The sequence below is a fragment of the Oryzias latipes genome, chromosome 21, assembly GCF_002234675.1.
Source record: "Oryzias latipes chromosome 21, ASM223467v1".
Lineage (NCBI taxonomy): Eukaryota > Metazoa > Chordata > Actinopteri > Beloniformes > Adrianichthyidae > Oryzias > Oryzias latipes.
Window position 1 is genome coordinate 21864433 of NC_019879.2, and position 23422 is coordinate 21887854.

Below are 23422 nucleotides of genomic sequence, written 5' to 3' on the forward strand. Positions count from 1 at the left end.
TTTGAACAATCAGGAAAAACAACCTTCAGCTCCTTGAGATTCTGGAAGTTGCTGCAGGAGAAGCAGGAAGAGCAGAGAAGTCACTGAAAATGTCATTTTCCTTTGTTCAACGCACTAACAAAAGCTCACCTTTTCTTTTTCTTCCAGTATCTCTCTCTGATTGAGTTGAAACTAAGAATTCTGCCTGTAGACTTCTCCAGATCTGCTTAAACACATTCATGATTAACTTAGATTTTTGTTTTAATAAACAAAAACAAAAAAAATGTGGGCCGTCTGCGGACACAAATTGAAGCAGGGCTGGATCACTTTCTCACCTCGCGTCTCTAAGTGGTTTTTGTGTTGCTGCCGATGTCACGGCAACCAGATCACTTTCTGCTTTCTTCAGAGCATCACTGCTGCCTACAACACAGGGAGTGAGGAGATCAATAGTACTTTTGAAGGAGAGGAGGGAGTCGGGTTAAAGGAAGAGGCAAATGGAGTTTCTTCTTATTTCATACAGACTAATAGATTAGTTTGAGCATTGCTCTGTACAAACAAGTAACTGCTGCAGGGGTTTATGTCGGTGTGGAGGAGGGAAAAGAAGAAAACATTAGAAATCATGAGTGTATTCATTGATTTACTCCACAAAGGAGACAAGAAAGCAGATGCTTTAGTGTTTTTAAGAAAGTCAAACAGGTTTAGTATCGTGGGATATTGTTTTTGTGAACTGGGGGGAACATTTTTCAGATGAAACCTCCACTGCTGACTTGTGGAGGCTCAGGACAGAGGGCTATATCAAGCTAATGTGGGTTTTCCTGTCTTTTTATGAACACAATCTTAATTATTTGGAAAGAATTACATTTAAAACATTTTGAAGGTGGATTATGTGAACAGTAAAAATAATTTGAATAACCTGTACGCCTTGTTTTTAACATTTTTGCTATCTCTGAATTCTGAAATGAAAGGCATGATTTATTGCCTTTGGATATAAAAATAAATAAATAAATTTATTTTATTGTGAATATTGAACAAAAATAGATTCCCCATTTTGCCCAACATTTTCAAATATTAGTATATCATTTATACATATATTTACATAAGTTTGGTGAAAGCAAAAGTAGCTAAACCTAATTTAAATGTTCTCCATTAGCATAGCTCACAATTGCTTGTAGCAAACAGGACTAAAACCAATGGCTTCCAGTGACTCTTTAAGCCTTTGGTGGTTATTTTATGAATGAAAGTCAAGTGTGACCCAATTCCAGGTCTCTGCCCTCTTTCAAAGGTAACTGGAACACACCATAGGTCTGTAGGGAGCCAACCAGTAATGTGGGGAGTTTTTTGGGATTGGAATTATTTCAAGTACAAAAGAGTAAAAACAAGAGATATACCTCTATGCATACATTCACCATAAGACGAGTAGTCATTATTTGATTGGAAAATCAAAATATTTAAAAGTAAAAAAGATAGATAGATAGATAGATAGATAGATAGATAGATAGATAGATAGATAGATAGATAGATAGATAGATAGATAGATAGATAGATAGATAGATACCTCCACATGTAAATGATGGCATTGTACTCACTCAATCATAAATCTCATACATGCAATGAATGCCACATTGAATCCATGAAATGTGATTTTTTTCAAAAACAGTTTAATTATTTGCTTTAAAAGGAGTGGGAGGAAGCAAATTTCTATAACCTCACCCCTGATATGCTTTACTTAATTATTTTACTCATATTTTTACATATGTTCTGGTTTATAACTTTACATTTAAAATAATAAGTAAGTCAACATTAAAACAGAACAAAGTACAGAATAATTAACTAATAGCTTTTTTTAATAATCAGCATCTTAACCGTACCGTTTCTTAAAAGACTATACATTTGATTTTACTTTGTGATTTTTTTTTTATCTTGAAAGGTGGTATAGAAATAAAGTTCATTATTATAAATTATCAAAATGGAGTGCTTTATAATTGTTATCAGAAAATATTATTACAAAATTTCAGAAATTGTGTGTTACAAGGTTGAGTGTCAGTGTAGTCACAGTAATGTTTGCTTTAGCGGTATCAGTCTTATCTTTTACGTGTTGCAAACAAGGTTGGGAATCACAGGTATTGTGAATACACTAACATGTAGCGTGTTTCAAAAAAGTTGAATAGTTACTGTGAACGCAGTTAATAAAGTCTGAATTGACTGACAGACTTATCTCTGACTGTTTTGCCTTGCTTAATGCACCTTATAGTTTGGTACGCCTTACATATGACACAAGTTCAAAAAGAGACCATTTATTGACAGTAAGCCTTATAATCCAGTACACCATATAATGCGGAAATATACAATGAGGTTTTGGGAAAGTTTGTACCATGCTAATAAGATAGGGGTCCCAGAAATGCACGCATCAAATATCATACCAATTATTATTTAGTGTTCTTGCTAAATTCTAGATTTACGTAAACAAACAATTTGCTAGAAATGGTTACAAATGAATATTTTGCTTGCAGCAAAGTAGGATTTATTTAAGTTTTCAGATGAATCTATCCGAACATAAAAATACTTTCAATTAGTTTCTTTGAACTTCTCATTCAATAAAAAGTCCAGTAAATAAAATACAGACTTTAAGTTAGCTATAAATAGTTGTTCAGCTGTTTCTATTGAGATAATAGATGAAGAGGTTGAGCATAAGCACAAGAATTAAAGTTGCCTTTCCAGAGCATTAAAGTTGCCTTTCCAGCTCTAACTGCTGTAGCTTATTGGGAAATCTTGCGACCGCCTACCATGCACCTGTTAGGAGAGTGATAATTTTGTTTATTTGCTCAAATCCATGTAATATTACATCATTATTGTGTCATTCCACCAATTAAATTATGTAATCCTACTGGGGCAAATGTGAAAAGGTTAACATGACTTTTCTGTCATACAGATTACAGAAGTCGACAGCAGACGGTTTGCCGTCGTGGTCGTGTTCCTCTGTGTTGCTGTTCTGCCTGCTTGGATCACTGCCCTGGATTTCCTCTGTTGCAGGTCCAGTGATGAAGCTCCAGCAAAGAGCTGCTCGTCGCCGTGGCCAGCAGCCCAAACTGCTCAATAGCCCCGAAGACAGCCTCTACTACAACCAGCTAAATGTGAGTTCAAAGTGCCGATAAAGGCCTTTGTCTGACTTTGGTTCCACATGATAATACAATTAAACCTACCTGTGCCAGACCCTGGAGCCCCACCCCCACGCTTCTCTGCCTCTTGTCTTGAACATGTGCTTATGCTCTTTATCTGTTGCTTTCATGTCAGGATGTCTGCCTTCACGGTGAATAATTGATGTGGTTTATCAAAGCTGAGCAAGATGCATGCTTCATCAGACTCACTTGAGCCCTTTGATCAGAAAAAAATTATGCTGTGACTTCTGATATTATCAGCATCTGCTCGCATTCAACACAAAATCACTTTGAATTAAAAATTAATGACTCTCTGCTCATCTTTTGACTGTGTGCTCTTGGCCCTTTCCTCAGAGAACTCTGGATTACCAGGGGAGCAAGAGGAAGCCGAGAAAACTTGGGTAAATAACTGCTTTCCTACTTAGAGCAGCTCTAAACAGAGCAGGCCCTTTGTGGAATAGGATAATCCCAAAATGGAGTTGTTTTCTTATAATGTAAATGGAGAGCTGAAAATAACAGGCTTTTATTAGAAGACACTCTGCGTCACTAAAGAGGGAGTTACATATTACAGCTCTGTCAGCACGCTGCTTTTAATTTTTAAAAACCGGACTTATATCCTTGCCTCGGCAGCATGTTCAAAAATCTGCCTGAACGTCCTGAGCTGAGTCTGCAAACATTTGTGTTTGCTTTTTTCTTTTAACATCTTAAAAAACTTCATCTCTTCTCTCCATGCTGCTAACCTCTTCACTTGTCTTCTCTCAAACCAGTCAAATCAAAGTGCTGGATGGAGAGGACGAGTACTACAAATTACTGTCAACCGTGGAGTCGATCCCCGAGGAAGAGCTTGTGACCGCCCCCTCTCCCGCTCCTCTAGTGGGCCCGTCATCAGTCAGACCTGAGCCTCACATCCGTGTCAGCCGGTAAGACACTTGTGTCAGACATGCAGACTGACACTCCAAAGACCGTCCCATAGTGTTGGAAGTGCTTTGAGGGTGTGGAGTAGACAGGAGTGGGTGCAGGTGATGCCCTCATCTATAAAGTGGTCAGAAGAACGTTCTACTAATCAGTAGGGAAGATGTTTTGCATTTTCTTTTGTTCTACTGTTACTTTTATTTTACAAGTTTCCTGCTTTGCAACAGTTAGAAATGCAGATTTTTGAAAAGCGTACGTAAGTAAACATCATCCTGATTTTTATCAAGCATCTCCAAGATAGCTGGATGTTCATTAGAAGTAAAATCAAGCAATGGAATTTACAACTTACTAAACAAACTATTGAAAGTCCTGCAGTAGTTAACACTTCAAAACAATGCAAGTCAGTTTTATTTGCATAGCCCCATATCACAATGCAGTTGTCTCAACAGGCTTTACACCAATAATTGTACAAAAACATAGGATCAGCCTCTGGTTATAGATTTAAGAAAATAATAATTAAAGGTATGGCATTTTGGAATGAAAAAAAAAATATATATAAATTGAGACAGAAGGATCTCTAGCTTTGACTCAGGTCATTTTGTGCCCATTTTGCCACAGAAATGCAGACTAAACCTGGAGATTCTGCACATAGAACTACAAATGATGATAATTCTCATTAAAAATGTATTTTTTATAATTTTATTGAACTATTTAAACCTCTGAGGCATCAATTATGGCGTCATCTGTTCTGAAAATAATTTAAAAAACATAAAAATCAATCTCGTGAAGAAAAAGAGAGTACGGTAAATCTTTATCAGTTGTTCTGCTCCTTCCTCAATTGATTCATCATTCCAACTGGCACAGCCTCACTTTACAGGCAGTGCACCTCTAGTCTCCGCCACATTAACCTGAAACATTCATCTATTTTCAAGCATTTTGTCTTTTGTTCGACCCAGATCCAGAGACAAATCCTTGTGAAACCCGGAACTCTTTCCGCAAGTTCTCCCTCTGCGATTTGCCTTCAGTTAGAGAGGCTTTGTGCTGTCTGAGAGCAAGAATCACCACACAGAGCTTCACAGAGGCTGAGCCAGACCTCACTTTGAATTTCAACATAAATACCGGAATTTTCTTTTAGGATGTGAAGTGTCGGAAATGCAGGGCTGGCGAGTTGATTTGTAGAGCTTTTTTTTTTTCTTTTCAATTTGCATATCATTTACTGCATCTCTCTTTGTTGACACCCGAGGGCCTGAGTGGAGATTTTGATCTTAATAGGAAGAGTAGGGTGGTATGACTGAGGATCTCTTCCTCCTTATGCTCAGCGGGGAAAACATGAGCTCTGCCTTGATGGTGAGACCAGCTTCACTTTGGTTCAGATTCACAGAAATACTGTGGAAATTAAAGAGAACTAAATGTTCATTAAATGAAGCGGCACTGTGGTGTGAAGGTCGGACTCGGGTTGAGGACCTGACCATCACATAAGCAGTTGTCCCGAATCTCTTTTGGACATTTTGTGATCTCAAAACTCTAGTGAGTTTGAAATGACTTCAGAAGTTTTTGGGTTTTTTTCTTTTTCATCCCACAATTTTTAACCATAGCAATGCTGGCTGTTTTTAGCAGCATTATTGATGTCAAGTTTGGAAACTTGTTTTACTAATCCGCATGCATTTATAGAAAAGAAAAAGTTTTATTAGTGCATTAAATGCATTACTTTATGATAAGATTGTTATTGTTGATTTAGGATGGAGTAAAAACTAGCTTGTGCATCAAAATAGAATTGAATTAAATCAGATTTTAAGATGAAATAATGTTTTGCAGCTTTTTTAATTGATGTTGCACAGTTACACTATTTGCCTTTTTACAGTCATGCAGTAAAAATTTCAAAGACCTAATTTCTCAGACCACTGGCATTATTGAGAAGTGGTCTCACTGTCAGTTCAGACATATTTCACCTCCGGTTGCAGCCAGAGATCCTATAATAATTAAAATCTGCGTTGTGCCCCTTGCTGGGATAGTTGGTTCCTCTGAAGAGCAGTCTGAAATAGGTCACCCTAGCACCCTGTAGTGCATCTTAAAAGTACACTGAATCAATTAAGTGTGATCATGCTCCCTTGATTATTTCGGCCCTGTTTTACCATAGAGAGGAATTTCAAATAAGCTCACTAGTTTGAATAACAAGGTTGGGCTGTGGTGACGGATGGTGCCAGAGTGGGAGTTTCTTCCCCCGTTTTCTGTGCCAAATAAACTCTTGGCTGATTGCCTGCTTTAGCATATGCAAGGAAGTGAGCAGAGGTGTGTATGTAATTGCCTCAGATTGCTGATTATGTGTTGTAAAAAGACAAATATTGAGAAATGTGGCATCATTCGAATGAGAGACGTGTTCCACGAAAGTTGTTTGTCGTGAAGGTTATAGCGAGCAGCATGGAAATGTTATGTCAGATTCTGAGGTCTGACACCTGCGTCGTCTTTAATGTTTCAGTGCAAATCCAGCACTCTCCTGTGTCCCTCATTAAGTCTCACAACATCTGGCATGTGGGAGAGGACTTTAATGTGGCTAGAGTTACTGCGGCTGTTATTCTTGCCATTTTACTCATTTGCTTCATGAGCTGAGCTTTCATTAGAGCTGCATCCAGACACTGTTTTTGAAAGTTTTTAACGGCCTTTATGAAAATCGCTCGAGCTGCAGCCTCAACAAATGATGAAAAGCCTTTATTTTCTAAAGAAGCATGCTTACCTCTTCACCTAATAGCGACGTCTCACTTCAAAGAGAGAACACGATTAGGCCAACATTGTCCTGTTTCTGTATCCTTTGAGTTCAAAGGGAGGGTTTCAATGCATGAGCAGGATCCTCAAATGCTGTTTTACTGCAGTTTACGTGCTTTCCATTCTTAGGTTTATCTGATTTTTTGTGAGTCTCCTATTACAGTTTTTTTGTGTTTTTTTATTTATTTTATTTTTTGTTATTATTTTTCAAATCTCAAACTCCACATTGCTATGATATTTACTTTTTATTAGTTCAGGCGGGAACCCCAAATGCAAGCCCAGAGCTAAAGGAACATTTCCTAAAGACATAATAAAGAAACTGGTGGAGCTGGGAAGAGAAACAAAAAGTAAGAGGCATAGAGAAAGAGTGAGATAAAAGAGTCTGTTGAGTACATACATCAAAGCGCTCTTAATGACAACGGATGCCATTAGGGCTACTGTGGCTTTTGTTTCAGCATCCTCTCACCTGCAGTTAGCTGAGGCCGCTCTATGCACTGTTTTGTTTTGAACATTTGCATGAATATAAAATGCATGCAGGGCAAGAATAATCTTGAAGGTGACCAAAGCTTTTGGTCACAATTACAGCCTTCTTTTCATTTGCAAAGTAGATGCGTTACCGGCTTCCTCCAAATGCAAAGAGGGAGGAAAACAAGAGGAGCAACAAAAGGAACAATTTGGAAAAGAAGCTGCTTTTCTTTATGCGGCAAAATGTACTGACCTAAAAGTTTTCTGCCGCCTCCGGTGCCGGAATGGAATTTAACAAATCAGAGCATGAAATTATGATTAGCCTTTCTCAATTTGTAGACAGAGCGGGGCACAAGCAGACTTGGCATGGCCGAAGGTAGGAGACGTTTTGTTTTGCCCCAGCATTTCCTTCCCAGATGGAGCGACCAGCTGCCATTGAGTAAACGCTGGACTGGTAACAGTGTGAGAATGACCACGACCTGGTTTCAGTTTACGGATGCATCATGGACTAGAGGGGTAACTTGATGGTCAACCAAACTGTTTTGAATGAGGTCAGACAAAAACATTTTGAAAATAAATAATGAGCAGTTTGTTCTTTTTTTGTAGAATAGCCCTTTACAACTGAGGTCAAGGATCAATTTGCTGTGTTTGAAGAAACTTTACATTCTAGATGTCATTAAATGTAATCATATAGATTTCATGTTTAGTTTTTGTCCAAAGTTTTAGAGCCCATTAATCAAATCTTGAACTCATGAACTCTGAAAAACTGTGGGAAGTTACTTCCTTCTGAAACCAGCCTCCAGTGGTCATTTGAGGAACTGCAAGATTTTTTGTACTTCCAGGTTGGCTTTACATCTGAGAACAGTAGGTTTACCAGAGTTTAACTGAACTTACCCAACTGTCCAAATAAGCATGCAATCCATGGAATAAGATCAAACTATTCAGTACCAAAATGCTCTTAGTGTTTCTTTTGTTATGAGTGTTGTGTGTCTAAAATGATCACTATCAAAGTTATTTTTTTAGAACAAAAGCTTTTTAATGCTAGAAGAAAGTTTAAACTGTAGACAACTCTGTCTATTACATAACCTTAAAAACATCTCCAAAGAAAACTTATTAGACTACTAATGAATGTATTTTGCAATTAATTTAGATTTCTTAATAGGTTTTCAAAAGGGTAAATAACAACTTGTTGCACTAAACCAAAACAACTGTTCCAAAATGACAAAGTTTGTCCTCATTTAAATCATTGCCTCCTAACATAGCACATGTCTTTTGCTGGGTGATTTGTAAAACTCAGGCTGAGGCGCTCTGAAGAATCAACATAACTTAAGCTTTTACCAGCACAGGAAGTTTTTGATGGCTAAACATCTAAGAGGGTGTGTGGAACAAATGGGAGCATTTTACTCCAGAAACCTGAAAGCCCTTTGAATATCTGTGGCTGTTTTCTCCGTGACATCTTGGTTTGAAGGTGATAGCTTTATGTAGCAGGTTTTTTTTTCTTCTCTCCCTGCACATCATCATAAAAGGGGCAGAGTTTTTCCTCTTTAAGGCAGGATTAATGCATCCAGGGTGGGCTGAGTGAAGGTAAAATGACCTGTCCCGCCTTTTGTGACCCAGGGCCAACCCCACGCAAAGCTCGGCTGTTTGCTCTTGAATATGCAGAGATCCTCGGCTTCATAGGCTCACAGGAGAGAGGATGGAAGGGGGGGGGGGGGGGGGGGGTATCGTGTTGCAAGGAAAATTAGTAGGACCAAAGTTGGAGTTTCTGTGTGTTGGGGGCTGCGAACAATGGCAGCTTTCTGTCAGCCAGCAACTTCAAAGGTCCTCTGAGTGACTGCTCTGAGTTATACTTTGTTGTAGATCACTGAGGAAATTCACAGATGTTTTCTCATACGAGACACCATTATAGCGGCTCAAGTACCCAGTAGCCTGAAGCATCTCTCCCCCTCTCCTCCCGTCTCTCCCACACATGCACCCCTTCCTCCCAAGCCTCTGAAATCTCTTCTACGAGACAGATGTGGAACCATTTTTTTCTCTCCAACTGTCCAGAGAATATGGAAAGTTAAAAAGGGTTCATGTTGCTGCAACTCTGTCAAATCCTGTCTGCCTGCTCAGAAGGTCAAAATCATATACTTTAGTTCACATCCACTGTACATCAGCAGTACTTAGGCAATTAATCAAAAATTAAATACTGTTGCAATAACCAAAATAAAGCATTTAATATGAACTAAATAATTTTTTTTTCTCTTTTTTTCTTCCAGATTGCCTTTTTGATCAAAACCATTTCTGCAAAAACACCCGACTCCGACTGTAAATAAATGTGTATTTATTTATCAGTACATGTCTGTTTTCTATGAGTCAAATAAATGTGTTCACAGTCCTTTTTGACATCAGTGTATTTTGGTATTCATTACTATTTCTGTTTGAAGGTTAAACCTACAGTTTGTCAACCTTTCAATGCATCACACATCACAATACATTAATAAATAGCTTTGATGATGGGTTCTTTGTTAGAATTAAAATAGTAAATTAGATCATTATGTTTTAGTTTTAATACATAATCAGTTACAGATTAATATTTATATTCACGTTCCAACATCTCAAAACAAAATCTTCATTTTAGTCATAGGTTTGAACAGGCCCTCTCTAATTTTGCACAGAATGAAAAAAACACAAATTATATTTTGTTTTTTAAAGGCCTGTTCACACCGGGACGAATTTCGCCGGCGATTTTCGCCGACGTTTAACGCCTCGTGACTAAACAAAGGGCACCAACGAGAGTGTGCACACCGACGCGAAAAAACGCCAGGCGTTAAAGCGTCAAAAAAAAAAAACGCCTCGGGTTCGTTTTTTTTTTTCGACGCGTCGCGTCGAAATCTACTCGACCAATGAGAACGGCGCTTTTGCTCACGTGTCTGGAGCTTCTGAAGTTACAGTAAAACACAACTTGGGGGCGCTCAAACACAAAACTGCCTTGCTGAGCACACATACCAGCGAAGAAGATAGACGCCAAGTAGCGTCTACACTGCCGCGAAGCAATAATGACGGACATTCTAAAATATCCCCGAACCAAGCACCAGTTGGAGCAACTGGTGCTTGAAATATTCATGTTTTCTTTGTTTGATTCTGACAAGCGCGTAAATACTTGCTCTCTTCTTCTGAGTGAAAAGCGACTTTAAGAAGCGTAAAGTTGCGCAGCGCCACCTTGTGTACAGGAGTATTTCTGTTTTACATTAAGCGCCATCTAATGTCAGGGAATGAAATTGCATGTTCACTCCACTCATCGTCAGCGAAAATCGCCTGGGTGTGAACACAAAAAACGTGGCGAAAAACGCTGGCGAATAACGCCTGGCGAATATTCGTCCCGGTGTGTACGGGCCTTAAGGAAAAATTTCAGAACTGGATGGTTAAAATATACAAAAACATAGTTCAGGTTTCTCTTCTTGTGATAGTTGTTATTTTTATCACTTCGAGTTTATGGTATGAATTGTTTCAAACAATTCATTTAAGCATTAAGTCTCTACATCTAATACAGATTTATAAAAATCCCTGCCCGAATGCAAGAAGTAGATAAGTGCAATTGCAAAAAAATCTTGATTCAGTTTATTGTGAACTTTTTGGTCAGTAAGAAGTTGCTTGAATATAATACTAGAGTACTATGTACTCTACATTTAAACTTACAAACACAAACTACCATTGAAGCTGGATTTTCATTTTTATGTCAGCTTCCTTTGTTGATTGATCCAAAACATTTAAGTTGCATAATCCGTGTCAAACAAAGAACTGTGCTTCCTTGGCAAAGACTTTTAGTTTAGCACTATATCAAAATTCTGTAGTCAACATTTCACCACAGACTCCAACATTTTTCACTCTTATGGGATGTGGAAAAGTTTTCAATCTAATGAAATGTTAACATTTTAAGAAAATGTGTTTTAATAAAAAGTCATAGGAAGTATTATGTGCCGGTATAGAAATACTTTAAAGTCTTACTGCAAGAGACAAAGCACTCTGACTCTTTAACCTTATGGAAGCTATTTAGCAACCTGTCTGCACAACAGTGATGTCAACCATGATGGAAAACAAAGTTTTGAAGCACTTGGAAGGACTCTGAGAAATGTTGCAAGTCTTCAAGTTTTACACCACATTGTTTTTAACAAATCACTGATATACCTACAGATGCAATTGAGTTCTTTTCAATCTCTGTTGCTAACATGGCATGAACTGAAATTGAGACATTAATTTTAAGTTGCCAAAAATCTGATCTTTCTCAACAGAAAATCTGCTTTTAGTGGATTTGTTTGCATCCTATTGTAACTCATCCTTGCCACAATTGCCATAACATGATTACCATTAGGAAATGCCACACCCTTTTGTTGCAAATCTATACTTTTGTAACATACTTGTCAAGACTCAGTGTACAAATGTTAGCAAATATACTTTATTTTACCATCCAAAAGTTTTAGAGGAATCTTTAGAATGTGTTTTTTGCTTTACTTAAACTTGTCGGTACAGCAACCAACAGTTGACCTTTATAAACACATCGCATTGAGATTTCATCTGTGGATTATTATTTTATCTGTTAACTTTTTTTAGTTGGAAAAACATGAAATTAAGTTTTGCATTTGCCTAAATCTTTTTGTGTGTTATTCTGAAAGTGAAATTTAAATCAAGGAATTCCTGGAAGTAATATTGAATTAATATTTGTATATATATAAACTTATAGGGGCTTAAAAGCTGTGACTTCCGCAGAAAGAATTGCAAATTCTGATTTACATATTCTGACATTAGGATTCAGAAAAGTGCCTTTTAGTTTTACCATAATTTTTGCAGCCACATCCTTAACTTCAGCTGCCATGTTGATGTAAACAAGCCTACTGGTAATCTTTTTTGTGTTCTTGTGTGCGACTTCACCACTCGTGCAGCCAGGGTTGTAGTTTAACATGGCTCCAGTGCCAGCCCAGCAGGACTCCCCCTTTCCCTCATGACTGTGTGTAAAGCCGTGGGAGAGGACGGGGAACATTAATCCCTTCAAAGGAACAGATCTAATTCAAAATCTGCCGCTCCAAAATAGTTGAGAGGACAGTGATTGTTTCTGCAGGGGAAGCCAGATAAAGATCAGAAGGGTTGAACTTCCATTGCTTCTGCTCTGCCACTAAAGTTTTCAATATTATCATATCAAAAACATACTTTTGGCTCCATTACATATTCTGAAATAAAAAATGGACATCATTAAAATACTTTTTTTTAAGTTTATTTTTGATATTTCCTTTTTAGCTGCACTTCCTAAGATCATTAAAGGTGTGGGACCCCTTACCGTGCAAAACAATGGACCCAAATTGAGATTTCCAGTTTAAAAGAGTTGTCTTTTTGGTTAAAGAACAAGCTTTGCTGAAATATATTTCATGCTGCAGCCTCTCAGTTTGTCATTTTTAACATTCAGCACAGACGGGGAAATAATCTGCATTTGCAGCGAGCGTCAGATAAAACAACTGATTTAAATGTCTGTGAAAGAAATAAGTATTTAAATAATTCAGAGAGGGCATAATTAAGTGTTTAATGCCAAGTTGTAGTTCAAAGGCACAACAAAGAAAATTTGAATTCAAATTAGAAAATGGAAAGGAGATGCAGATCCTTTCGGAGATGAGAACTTTGTGTTGAGTCACTTGATTTTTTTTTTTCCCTGCATCAAACAGTCATGCAGAGCTCTTGGAGATCTCCAGAGATAACAATGTCACATTGTCACACAGAGTTCTGCTACAAATCCTTAATTACAAAAAGAGGATCAGATGACTACAGCATCCAATCCTGGGGTCTCCAGGCGGCATGGGGGTCTTTGATCAAGAAAATCCAATTATTTGTGTATATACATTTCCCACATAGTGATTACTTCATTAATTGTCCCGCCTTTATCTCCTCCCCTCCCAACCCCCCTAATAATCAGCTCTTTTATCCAGACCAACAAACACACCATAGGAGCTTTGTGGATTCAAAGGATTTGCTTTCCCCTCTCAAAGAGCCGCTATTCTTTGATGATTGGGCAGCGGCAAACTTCAAAGTAATAAATCTTATTTCTGACTGGCTGGCGGCCCACCAAAGTCCTTATCAAATTCTAAGAAGTGATCCCTCACTCTCCAGATACACCAAGGATATTTGGGAGAGAGGAGGAAACGCGGGAGGCTGGAGACCTGCTGGAAAAGGCTGTTGGATGCACAGATCGGGCGAAAATTAGCGCGTTTGTTTGGTAGTTTCTGTGCACGCGGAGGAGGGCGCGCGCCATGGCAGCGGTGGCTGTTCTGCGGAATGAAACACTGCAAGCTTTTCTACAGGTTTGAGCACAAATCTACTACTTTTCTGGAGATTTTAGTCATGTTAAATGGGGGAAGAGTTGCCTCACTTAGATTTGGTTGCAAACTTTTGTCAAATTTTAACGAGTGAATACAGAATATTTTTGTTTTACATAAAATATTTTTTAATGGAAGTTTATTCCATAAAAAGTAACTTTTGGGATTTTGTCATGATCCAGGATCGCACCCCAAACTCCTCTCCAGAGAACTGTAAGCACTCCCCGCTGGCTCTCCTGGCTGCCACTTGTAACCGGATCGGGCACCACCACGGATCCAACCCCACGGAGTTCCTCCAGGTGCCCTACGACCCCACTCTGGGTTCCCCTTCGCGGCTGTTTCACCCGTGGACTAACGAGGGCAACCCTCCGAGCAGCTCCACTTTCGGACTATCCTCCAAGCCGCAGCTGTCTGCGCACATCCAGAGCTCCTTCAGCTCCCCCCACGAACTGCCCCTGACCCCTCCGGCGGACCCCTCGTACCCCTATGACTTCTCCCCCGTGAAGATGTTACCTTGCTCCATGCAGTCTCTGCAGTCCACCTGCCCCCCCACCTACGTCCCCGCGGTCAGTTACGCGGCTCCCACTCCCATCCCGCCGGCGATGCCCAGTTTTGTGACGGGACCCTCCGGCCTCGTCCACCAACAGCAGAGACAGTTGTCCCCCAACCCCGGGGAGGACATCCCGTGGTGGAGCCTGCAGCAGGGCAACCACGTCAGCCATACGTCCTCCCTCGCCCCGCACCGCTTCCAGCTCCAGAGGGGTTTGGTTCTGGGACATACGGACTTTGCGCAATACCAGACGCAGATCGCCGCGCTGCTGCACACCAAGTCCCCCCTCGCGACCGCGCGCCGCTGCAGGAGGTGCAGGTGTCCCAACTGTCAGTCCTCCACGTCCAGCGACGAGCCCGGCAAGAAGAAGCAGCACATCTGTCACATCCCCGGATGCGGGAAAGTTTACGGGAAGACGTCTCACCTGAAGGCGCACCTGCGCTGGCACTCGGGCGAGCGGCCGTTTGTCTGCAACTGGCTCTTCTGTGGCAAGAGCTTCACCAGGTCGGACGAGCTGCAGAGACACCTGAGGACTCACACTGGGGAGAAGCGCTTTGTGTGCCCGGACTGCTGCAAGAGGTTCATGAGGAGTGACCACCTGGCCAAACACGTCAAAACGCACCAGAATAAAAGGAGCAAGTGTCAGGAAAAGACGCTGGACCACGTCAAACGAGAGGACACGAGGAGTATGCTGTAGCATCCCATCCACACGCAGGGCTGTTTCCACACGTCCACGTGGACTGTGTCTGGTGGATCATCAGACTTTCCAACACAAAAAAATCCACTTTTTTTGTAAATACATAAATATTAAAAAAAAAAGTTTCATAAATTAATTTGGGCCCATAAAAAAACTCATAAGTTTGAATTCAATGTCTACATGAAATCAAGGAAGACAAGTTTTCAACTTGTGTTTTGATCATTGTCTTCGGTGGAAGATCTCGCTCCCTTGTACGATTCTATTTAATAGCTTTTGTTGAATGAAAGTGTCTGTTCTTTGCTCCATATGGGGTGTTTTTAAGCATGCTCTTGAAAAGATCTGCTGTTGTTGACATGACCCAAATACTGTGTGAGAATAAAAGTTATAACATTTCTTCTCTCCTCTCAGAAGATTTCATTCCAGCAGCTCTGTGGATGAGGCAGCAAAAAGAGGGAAAACCACTGTGAAATCAATACTAATACTACAAAATTACAAGCGGTAACATTTTTAAGAAAAACTGAAGAGAAGCCTGCTTTATTACCAATTTAGGGGTAAAAACTTGATGTTTTTGGTGAGAAAATAGGAAAAAAAAGTTTTTGTTTCTTACAAAAATGTTTTTTTTTAACTAAAAAAATTCTGCTTTTTTTTCATATTGTCCATATTCTCTAGTAAGACACAAAGCTATAGACGCTCATACGCCTTCTGCTAGATAAGTAAGAAATGTTAATATATTTGGAAATTTTCAAAAAATCTCCTTAGTTTCCTCTTTAGTAGCAAACTTTAAAATGTTAAAAAAACACGTCAAACCTGTGCACTCCTTAAAAAAATGTCCAAAATGATTCCTTGTATTCACTGGAAGCCTTCCGTTATTGTACAGAAAACAATATTGTGGTATTTCTTATGTTTGCCTCTAACTTAAAACTAACTTATGTACTCAACTTTAACGCTGATGTGCTTCAGTTTGCTATGTAAAAAGGTATTTATCTGTTTTTCCAGGGACAAATGTCATGTTAATAGTATTTTGTAAGCTTTATAACATAGAAAAAAAATAATTTCACTTGACTGACCCACTTAATTTCAGTGTTTTCCAAAAAAAAATCCAAATAAATACAGGTTAATGTTTGCAAATTGAACTTTAGACAGACAGAAGCTCCTGGGCTTCCATGAGACCTGAGAGGTCATCCAGGCCTTCAGACGGTCAGAAAGTGGACCTTGGAGTTTGATGTGGGGTCAGAGTTAAGAAGGTGGTCACTGCAGATCTGCAGGTTTCTGCCTCAACAGCACCCCCTCTTGTAACTCTCAGTGTCTGATTACAGAATTTATTCTGCAAAAATTTTCCTGGATTTATGAGGTGTTCCCTCCAACTTCTTAATTGGAATTTATTGCACACACACATAGAAGGAAAAAAATGGCAGATTTTTAGCTGGATTGGATTTTCTTTATGCATTGATTTATATTTTATACATGTACACTTTACAATATCAGTTAATTATGTTATCTTTTGAACATTGATCTTCTTTCTTTAAAACAATCACTGCATTTTTTAAATAAATGACTTGAAATTCTGTTGCAAGGCATATTTCTATAAAACACAAACATTTGAACATATTCTCATATTAAATAATTAATCTTTATTGTTATTTTTTGACACACTTTATAACATAGGAATCTTGTAAAATGTTTGCAAGATAGCAACACATTATTTTTGTTTTATTAACCCAAAAAATTGAAAAACTCAACATTTTGAGATAAATTCATTGACAGGGTGACTCATAACTCTAAATTTATCATCCTATCATTCATTGAGTTCTATAACTGATCAGTTGCATGTGGTCAGATTGGCTCCTAACCAAAGCAGTGATCTGGTTTATCATCAACGACTTGATTCACAATGAAATGTAGCTCCATTTTAGTTTTTCTAAAACTGAATGAAGGACTGAAAAACAGAATTTCTGTTCAAGATAAACGCTTGCATGGACTAGTTACTCCTTTAGCATTGAGGCTGCAAATAAAAAAGAATAACCTGCACAGCAAAGTTCTTCTTCATACGGTTAAAAATTAGTTGTTTATTTTAAGGCCAAAATGCTTCTACTTGAAAAAAAAACTATGCCCAAAATAAACATTATTTTAGTACATTCGTGCAAAAGATTTGTTTACTTTCACTTTGGGGCTCTGGAGTTACATCCAACTCCACCACTTTCTTTTAGTCGTCTGGATTTGGGAATATATTCTGTAAATCTGAAATGTTGGGTGCTAGTCCCAGATCAGAGTGATCTGATCCAGCTTTTTTAATCTTCACAAACAGCTTCCATGTGTGCTGCATTCACTGTCCCTCAGAGTTCAAAGAATCTTTACTCACCCTTTTTGCATTGGTTCATATCAGGATCTTATTTCCTGGCAAGGAAATCCGACTTTTTCCTTTTTACAAAGTGAACGTTTACATGTGTTGTGGCAAATTAAAAATAGACTGTGTTAAAATCCACAATGTGCAACAGGATTGTAGAATAATTGTGATGTGTCAACCGACTGTTGCCTCACTTCAACCCTTCTAACTTGGTACCCTGGGATCCTGAACTGCAAGACAAAAAGATTTGAACTTTTCAAATTAAAACATATCTTGACCATAATTTTACTGTGAAGTATTCAGGGCTAGTTGACACCAGAGGTTGTTGAACCTTCTATTTAAGTACATCTACCCCCCCCCCCCCCCCCCAACAAAATGTAACTGCAGACAAAGATGTTTAACCTAGAATCTTGGAGGAAAGTTTACATTTAGGAAAAATCCTTGAAAATACCCAATTTGGCAACTGGAGCTGAGATTTACAAATATTATCTTGGCCCTTTTTTATGCTAATTTGTTAAGTTTCTATCTTTTACAACTTTGTGTTCAATAATGTCACCATAACAACAGATTATGGGGACAAGTAAACCTGTATAACTTGTAATAATCTCATTGTGCTTCAAGCCTTTTATTAGTCTAAATGTCATTTAACATAATGAAATTCTACGTTTTAAAAACATGAGCCAGAACAAACAGCTGAGCTGTTCCACACATTTTTTCTTCTTTATTTTTCTTGAAAAGTTTCCTTTTTTTCTTTAAGTTTGTACATTTATCTGAATGTCTGAATGCAGACTGGGCATTCTGCAAATGAAACCAAAGGGATTAAGTGAAGTAAACATTGTGCATTTTAATCAGGATAAAAACAGACAACTGTGTTTTGAAAAATCTATAATAAAGAAAAAACAAAGCAAATTGCAGCAGTATAGTTGGTATATGACTGAGGAGAAAGTACTCGTTATTATGGTGGGAGGTCTGGCAGGACTAGCTGTGTTTCTTTTGGTCTAGTTTGTATTTATATCAGGCAATTCTGCCCCCAAAAGACCAGCTGTTGTAACTGCAGGATTCCAGCAAGTTTGGTCCCATCATGTGCATTGTGAAGGTGAACTAGCTAAATTACAGTGCAAAGTAAACATTATCTGCAGGATTTATGTGTAAAATAAATAAATAAAAGACCACAGTAATATTTTAATTAAATGTGAAATTTAGCATTGAAAAAGTTGAAGCAATTTCTACTTCAATAACCATCATTTAAGTACAATAGAAGATGCAACAAAGGTCTAGATGGAGACCTTTAAAGATATTCAGTAAAACCGACTTTCTCAATTGAGGATATCAAGTCTGTATAAAGGCGACCTCTGTCTGCATCTGCAGAGCCAAAGACAATGTCCCTGCTCCACAGCTTCACAAAGACGAGCAACATTTATGTTCCGGCACTCAGTAATTCCTCTGATTGCAGCCAGTCATTCAAAGCTATTTACATTTTTATTAGAAAATTAAAGGATTGTGGGTTTGTCCATATTAATTGGCTCTTAAGGAAAAAAAAAATCTAATGGTTATTTAAACCATAAAGAAGTGTCAAATTGGATTTTGACTTCATATATATCTAGACATGTAACAGTGTTCCGCTAATGAAAATATTTCATGGCAGTCCTGATTAAAAAATATGAGTCTCGAATGGAAATTCACATGTGAGGGGTCAGGCCGTGTGTCTCACGCTGGCTCTATGTTTTATACATTAGAGTAGTGATTAGACCCTAATTAAAACATGTCATTTTGTCTTTAATAAAGGTCTCTCTGACTTTTTTCTTTCACTATTGATTTTTAAAATGTTTTAAGCAGATAAACATTTACATAAAATGTTGTCAGGCTCTGAACAAGAAGAACTGTGCAGTCCAAGTGTCTGGAGATGTTCTCCCAATCGATAGATTACCATGTGTTGTGCTAAAGGATCATATAGAGAATATATATATATATATATATATATATATATATATATATATATATATATATATATATATATACTAATAAACCCAAAATGTTGCAGCTCCTAAATACAAATTCATGTGTTCAGACTTTCTGCTGGAGGAATAAACGTATTGGTCAAATTTAGCATGAGATAGTTCCAATCCAAAAAACATTGGATGACACTAAACGGAATCAAATTTACTATTTTAGGAAAACATGAGATACACCCAGATTTGCTCAGAATTAGTAAAACAGGAAAAAAATGTCAGTTCTGCCCAATTTAATGCTTCTATTGTTGATCTTGCTTTCAGCGCCCTCTAGAGGTCTCTCATTTGACCGGTGCACATGAAGAATAACCCTTGAAGCAAATGTGCACCAAACCCTTAAGGCTCCAATCTTACCTTAAATTAGCATCTAAATGAAAGCAAATAAATTCAGGTGTCATTGGGTAAAAGATTATAAAGTGACTGAAGTGCCTTCAGACAGAATCATCCTTATTTTAACAACGTCAGAGGTTAAGAAAAATACTAAATGAATGAGTTTTTGCAGAATTGTTGGCAGGAGAGTGGGATTCTGTTACTCTGTTATCTAAACAAAATTTTCCTTAAAGTTAATTCTTGCATACATACTCGTTTTCATGTGTTTTTCCAGCTGGGAAAAAAATGTAATCTAGTGAAAAACAACAGGGTTATTTATATCTGAAAGAACTTTGCAGACTTTTGTGAGGATAAAGCAGCAAAGGCCTTAAAAATGTTATGTTCAAATGTGAAAAATGCTTCAAATGTTGACAAAGTTTAGATCATTTCTTTCTTCAATCTTCAACTTCAGAACCACTTTGCCACTCATTTCAATGTTATTTACTCATACATTGTTTTTGTTCCTCGATTAAGGCCCAAAGGGCTTTACAGTCATAACTCCCATACACCTATGCCCACACACTGATGAAGGCAGAACCTCCATGCAAGGCATCAAGAACAATGTGGGATTTTACAGTATTAAAGTTTGCACCACTGCTAAGGCATTTTTTCAAAAGAGTCACCTTCTCAAAATGGATAATCATTTGCACAAAAGCAAGTCACTACCTTAAAATGGATAGTTTGAGCTTCAAAAGCAAGTATTTGTGTCAGTGAAAGTGTCAGTGTTGTTATAATGACATGTCCTGACTCCAGCATCTTTGAACAATCAAGTTAAAACGTTTGTTCGTGTTTTCATTGAGACAGAGTACTCTAGAAGTGTTTCCCAGTGTCACGCCATGTGAAGACTTATAAACCATGCATGGAATTTTGAAAAGTGGAATTCAATAAAAATCAAGACATTGAAAAATATGCACTTTACTTCATACTGTATATTTGCAACTGGTTGCAGCATTGTGCCCCAGAAAAAAAAAAAAAACTTAAACAACAAAAACTGAACCTTTGTTTGCTCAATAAACCTCACTGTGATAGTTTTGGAACTGAAAATACAGTAAAACAGAGTGCTGCAAATCAATCATAAGAACTAGATGCTCCTGTCTGTCTGGCCACATATTTTCATCAACATCCATGCAAATCTCAGATCTGTCAATGCACTTCTTGAGTGCCAAATCCACCCTTTGCAGACTCTACTGAGATGTCATCACAAGCTGCATTGATGGCAGCCAGCAGGGTCATTTTGGTATATAGATGCTGGTCATATTCCTTCCACCTCCAGGAAAAGAAAAACACATTGATTGGATTTAGTAGGGAGGAAGAAACTTTACAAGCATCCTGTCATGTGCTACAAAGCACTGCCCAACCACAGCAGAGTGGTGAAACCTTATGTCATCCCAAACTACTACGTACTTTTTGTCAACAAGCAGGCTCATCCCTTTTAATCTCAGAGACTAAGTCCCTATGAAGAGCATTCAAAAAAGTCAGCAGTTGTTGTGTATTATATGGACCAAAATGGGCAATATAGGCATGTGTGCCGTTTTCTGATAGCTGCAAACAGTCTAATATTCCCTCCTTGGTGACTCTCTCTCTCTCTCTCTCTCTCTCTCTCTCTCTCTCTCTCTCTCTCTCTCTCTCTCTCTCTCTCTCTCTCTCTCTCTCTCTCTAATGAAATTTCTCCCACCCCATCTGCCTTATCCCATCTTCAAATATTTTTATAATGGATGTGCAAAATGTTTGACAGCATGTTCAACAATTTTGGGTCCATTAACACAAGCAATGCAATGAAGATTATTAGTTGTATAAACAATGACTATTCAGACTGTACAAGTTTAGTTAATTTTGACAGACATTCAAAGGTGATCATTTTGCAAAGATTTGTACTTAATTGAGTAATTTATGTCCAAAAGCATCCACCATTAGACGAAATGAAGACGGAACTGCCACTTGGTTGCCCACAAAAGACTAAATGTTTTAGAGGTTGCACTAACTGTTGTGCAAAGTTTAAATCTCTTGTGAGAAATGCACCAAAGCGACTGAGGAAAACTGAAGTTTCTAGCCCAAGAGTATTTAGACATATGGGAGGCAAGGTGAAGACCAAACATGAGACCCTCCAATCAGAGAGTGACCGCTCTACCTCTACCCCACAGCTTTTACCTACATGAACAAAACCGACACTGGATCCAAAACTTAGTCCATGAATAATATTTCGTTAGTTGATAACTTCACTTAAAATATGTCACTTTCTACCTGACTCTGGAGCCAAAAAGAGTAAAATAAACGCATGTATAGTCCCCCTTAGATGTGATGAAAAGATACGGAAAGATGGATAGATGGATGGACAGATGGATGGATAGATTCATCTTTCAACAAAAGATGGCAGAATGTGGTAAAATTCATAAAATGTGTCAAATTAATACAAAGGATTAATAAATACATAAAAATTACTGACTGCACCATTCACTTTATTTAAAACATGTTCTATTGGGAATTAAACAATTAGGATGTCACAGGTTTCACAAGCAGACCAAATATGATGCAATCCTGTTAAATAATATGACCTGCAAATGCAGTTTGAGGTAAAAATTTTAAGGTTGTTGGTTTCTGCTAAAATCCCAAAATTTGGTCTTGCAAAAAAAAAAGCATGTAGTCAGCAGACTTGCTGCATAATGTATTGCACATGTATGGTTACATAATATTCTCTAAACCACCCCACACTCACACAGTCCAACATTTCACCCCCATTCTGAAACACTTGCATTTGAGCCCTGTCCATTTTAGAATCTTGTTGTTGCTTTCAGAGTCTTTCACTACCTCTCCCCCCATTACCTCTCTGCTCTCATGTATCGCCTTCCTTTCCTGCACTCAGATCGTCCACTGCCATCTGCCTCACTCACATTGTCCAGCTCAGCAGCAGTCATTATGTTCCCAAACTCTCTTCTCACTAACACTGGTTCCTCCTGTCTTTAAATCCAAACTGAAAACAGCACTGTTTTTTTTACTGATATCTTCCTCTTGCTTGTCTGTGTTTTGCTTTATACAAAACAAACTCCTAATAAGTTCTTGTGTACTCTGTGAGGAGATCAACCACAAGACATGTAGCACTGACTGTTATGTGCCATTGTAATGTGTGACTGCCTGTCAAATCTGGACCATTAAGTCGCATCCTTTTCCACCATAGATTACAGATAAGTGCCCATTTCCCCTGGCAGACCTGATTTAAGCGCTGCAGTACTAAAAACTGTATATTGTGTCCATATTCTTCTTATTTGTTATGAAGGCTTTTCATGTGAGATAATCCACCTTCATCTATGATTAAAAAACTTTGAATATTGGTCAAATTGTTTTTAAGCATTAGTTGATATTTTGCAGAAATTTAATAAAGCATCAGTATTATATTAAAAACTAAATCAATTTAGTTTCAATATCTAAAGTGTCTTGTATTTTCACATGATTTTCGTGAATATAGACTTTTTCTTCATCCAGATTGTAAATTAACTTTTGATCGTAGTTTGGATGTTGCTCCAATTTCTTTACGTTTAAAAGGGGTTAACAGCTTTAAGGTTTTGTTTCCTGTGTCGAATAACACTATTAAGATATATTTTGTCCATTTAAATGACGCTTAAAGAATGATTTGGATATTTTGTTGGACAAAATTGCCCCAACTCCAATCAGGATATGACCTGGGCGCACGGAGGATGCGCACAGGGCAGTGCGTAATGGAGCTGTCCAGTGCTGAAACCCTGCTAACTCAGACACAGCTTTCAGGGCGCTTCGGTCGCTGGCATGTGACGTGACCTTTAATCAGCTCCAGGATGATCCATCACCGGAGACTAACACATGTCTACTA

At 38.2% G+C, this 23422-nt stretch overlaps 2 protein-coding genes across 5 annotated transcripts in view; both read left to right on the forward strand.

Annotated features, from left to right (window-relative positions):
- The window catches only part of myo3b (myosin IIIB), a 73318-nt gene extending 63659 nt beyond the window's left edge, over positions 1-9659 (forward strand). For all 4 annotated transcript variants that reach the window (XM_020713272.2, XM_023950544.1, XM_023950545.1 and 1 more), the window contains 4 exons: positions 3010-3110; positions 3489-3535; positions 3902-4054; positions 9533-9659. In XM_020713272.2, coding sequence (XP_020568931.2) covers positions 3010-3110; positions 3489-3535; positions 3902-4054; positions 9533-9545 — 314 coding nt within the window. In that variant the 3' untranslated portion in view covers positions 9546-9659. The remainder of the gene's footprint in view (positions 1-3009; positions 3111-3488; positions 3536-3901; positions 4055-9532) is intronic.
- Positions 9660-12520: 2861 nt separating this feature from the next.
- Positions 12521-15948, forward strand: sp5 (Sp5 transcription factor). The gene is made up of 2 exons (XM_004081748.4): positions 12521-13597; positions 13795-15948. Exons 1-2 carry the CDS (start codon positions 13547-13549, stop codon positions 14857-14859), a joined length of 1116 nt encoding a protein of 371 aa, XP_004081796.1. The 5' UTR covers positions 12521-13546; the 3' UTR covers positions 14860-15948.
- The last annotated feature ends 7474 nt before the right edge of the window (positions 15949-23422 follow it).

Bases quoted from the DNA above. Each gene is read 5' to 3' on its own strand.
- sp5 (XM_004081748.4), top strand. From the start codon at position 13,547: ATGGCAGCGGTGGCTGTTCTGCGGAATGAAACACTGCAAGCTTTTCTA. The intron at 13,598-13,794 runs GTTTGAGCACAA...GTCATGATCCAG, and splicing joins CACTGCAAGCTTTTCTACAG to GATCGCACCCCAAACTCCTC.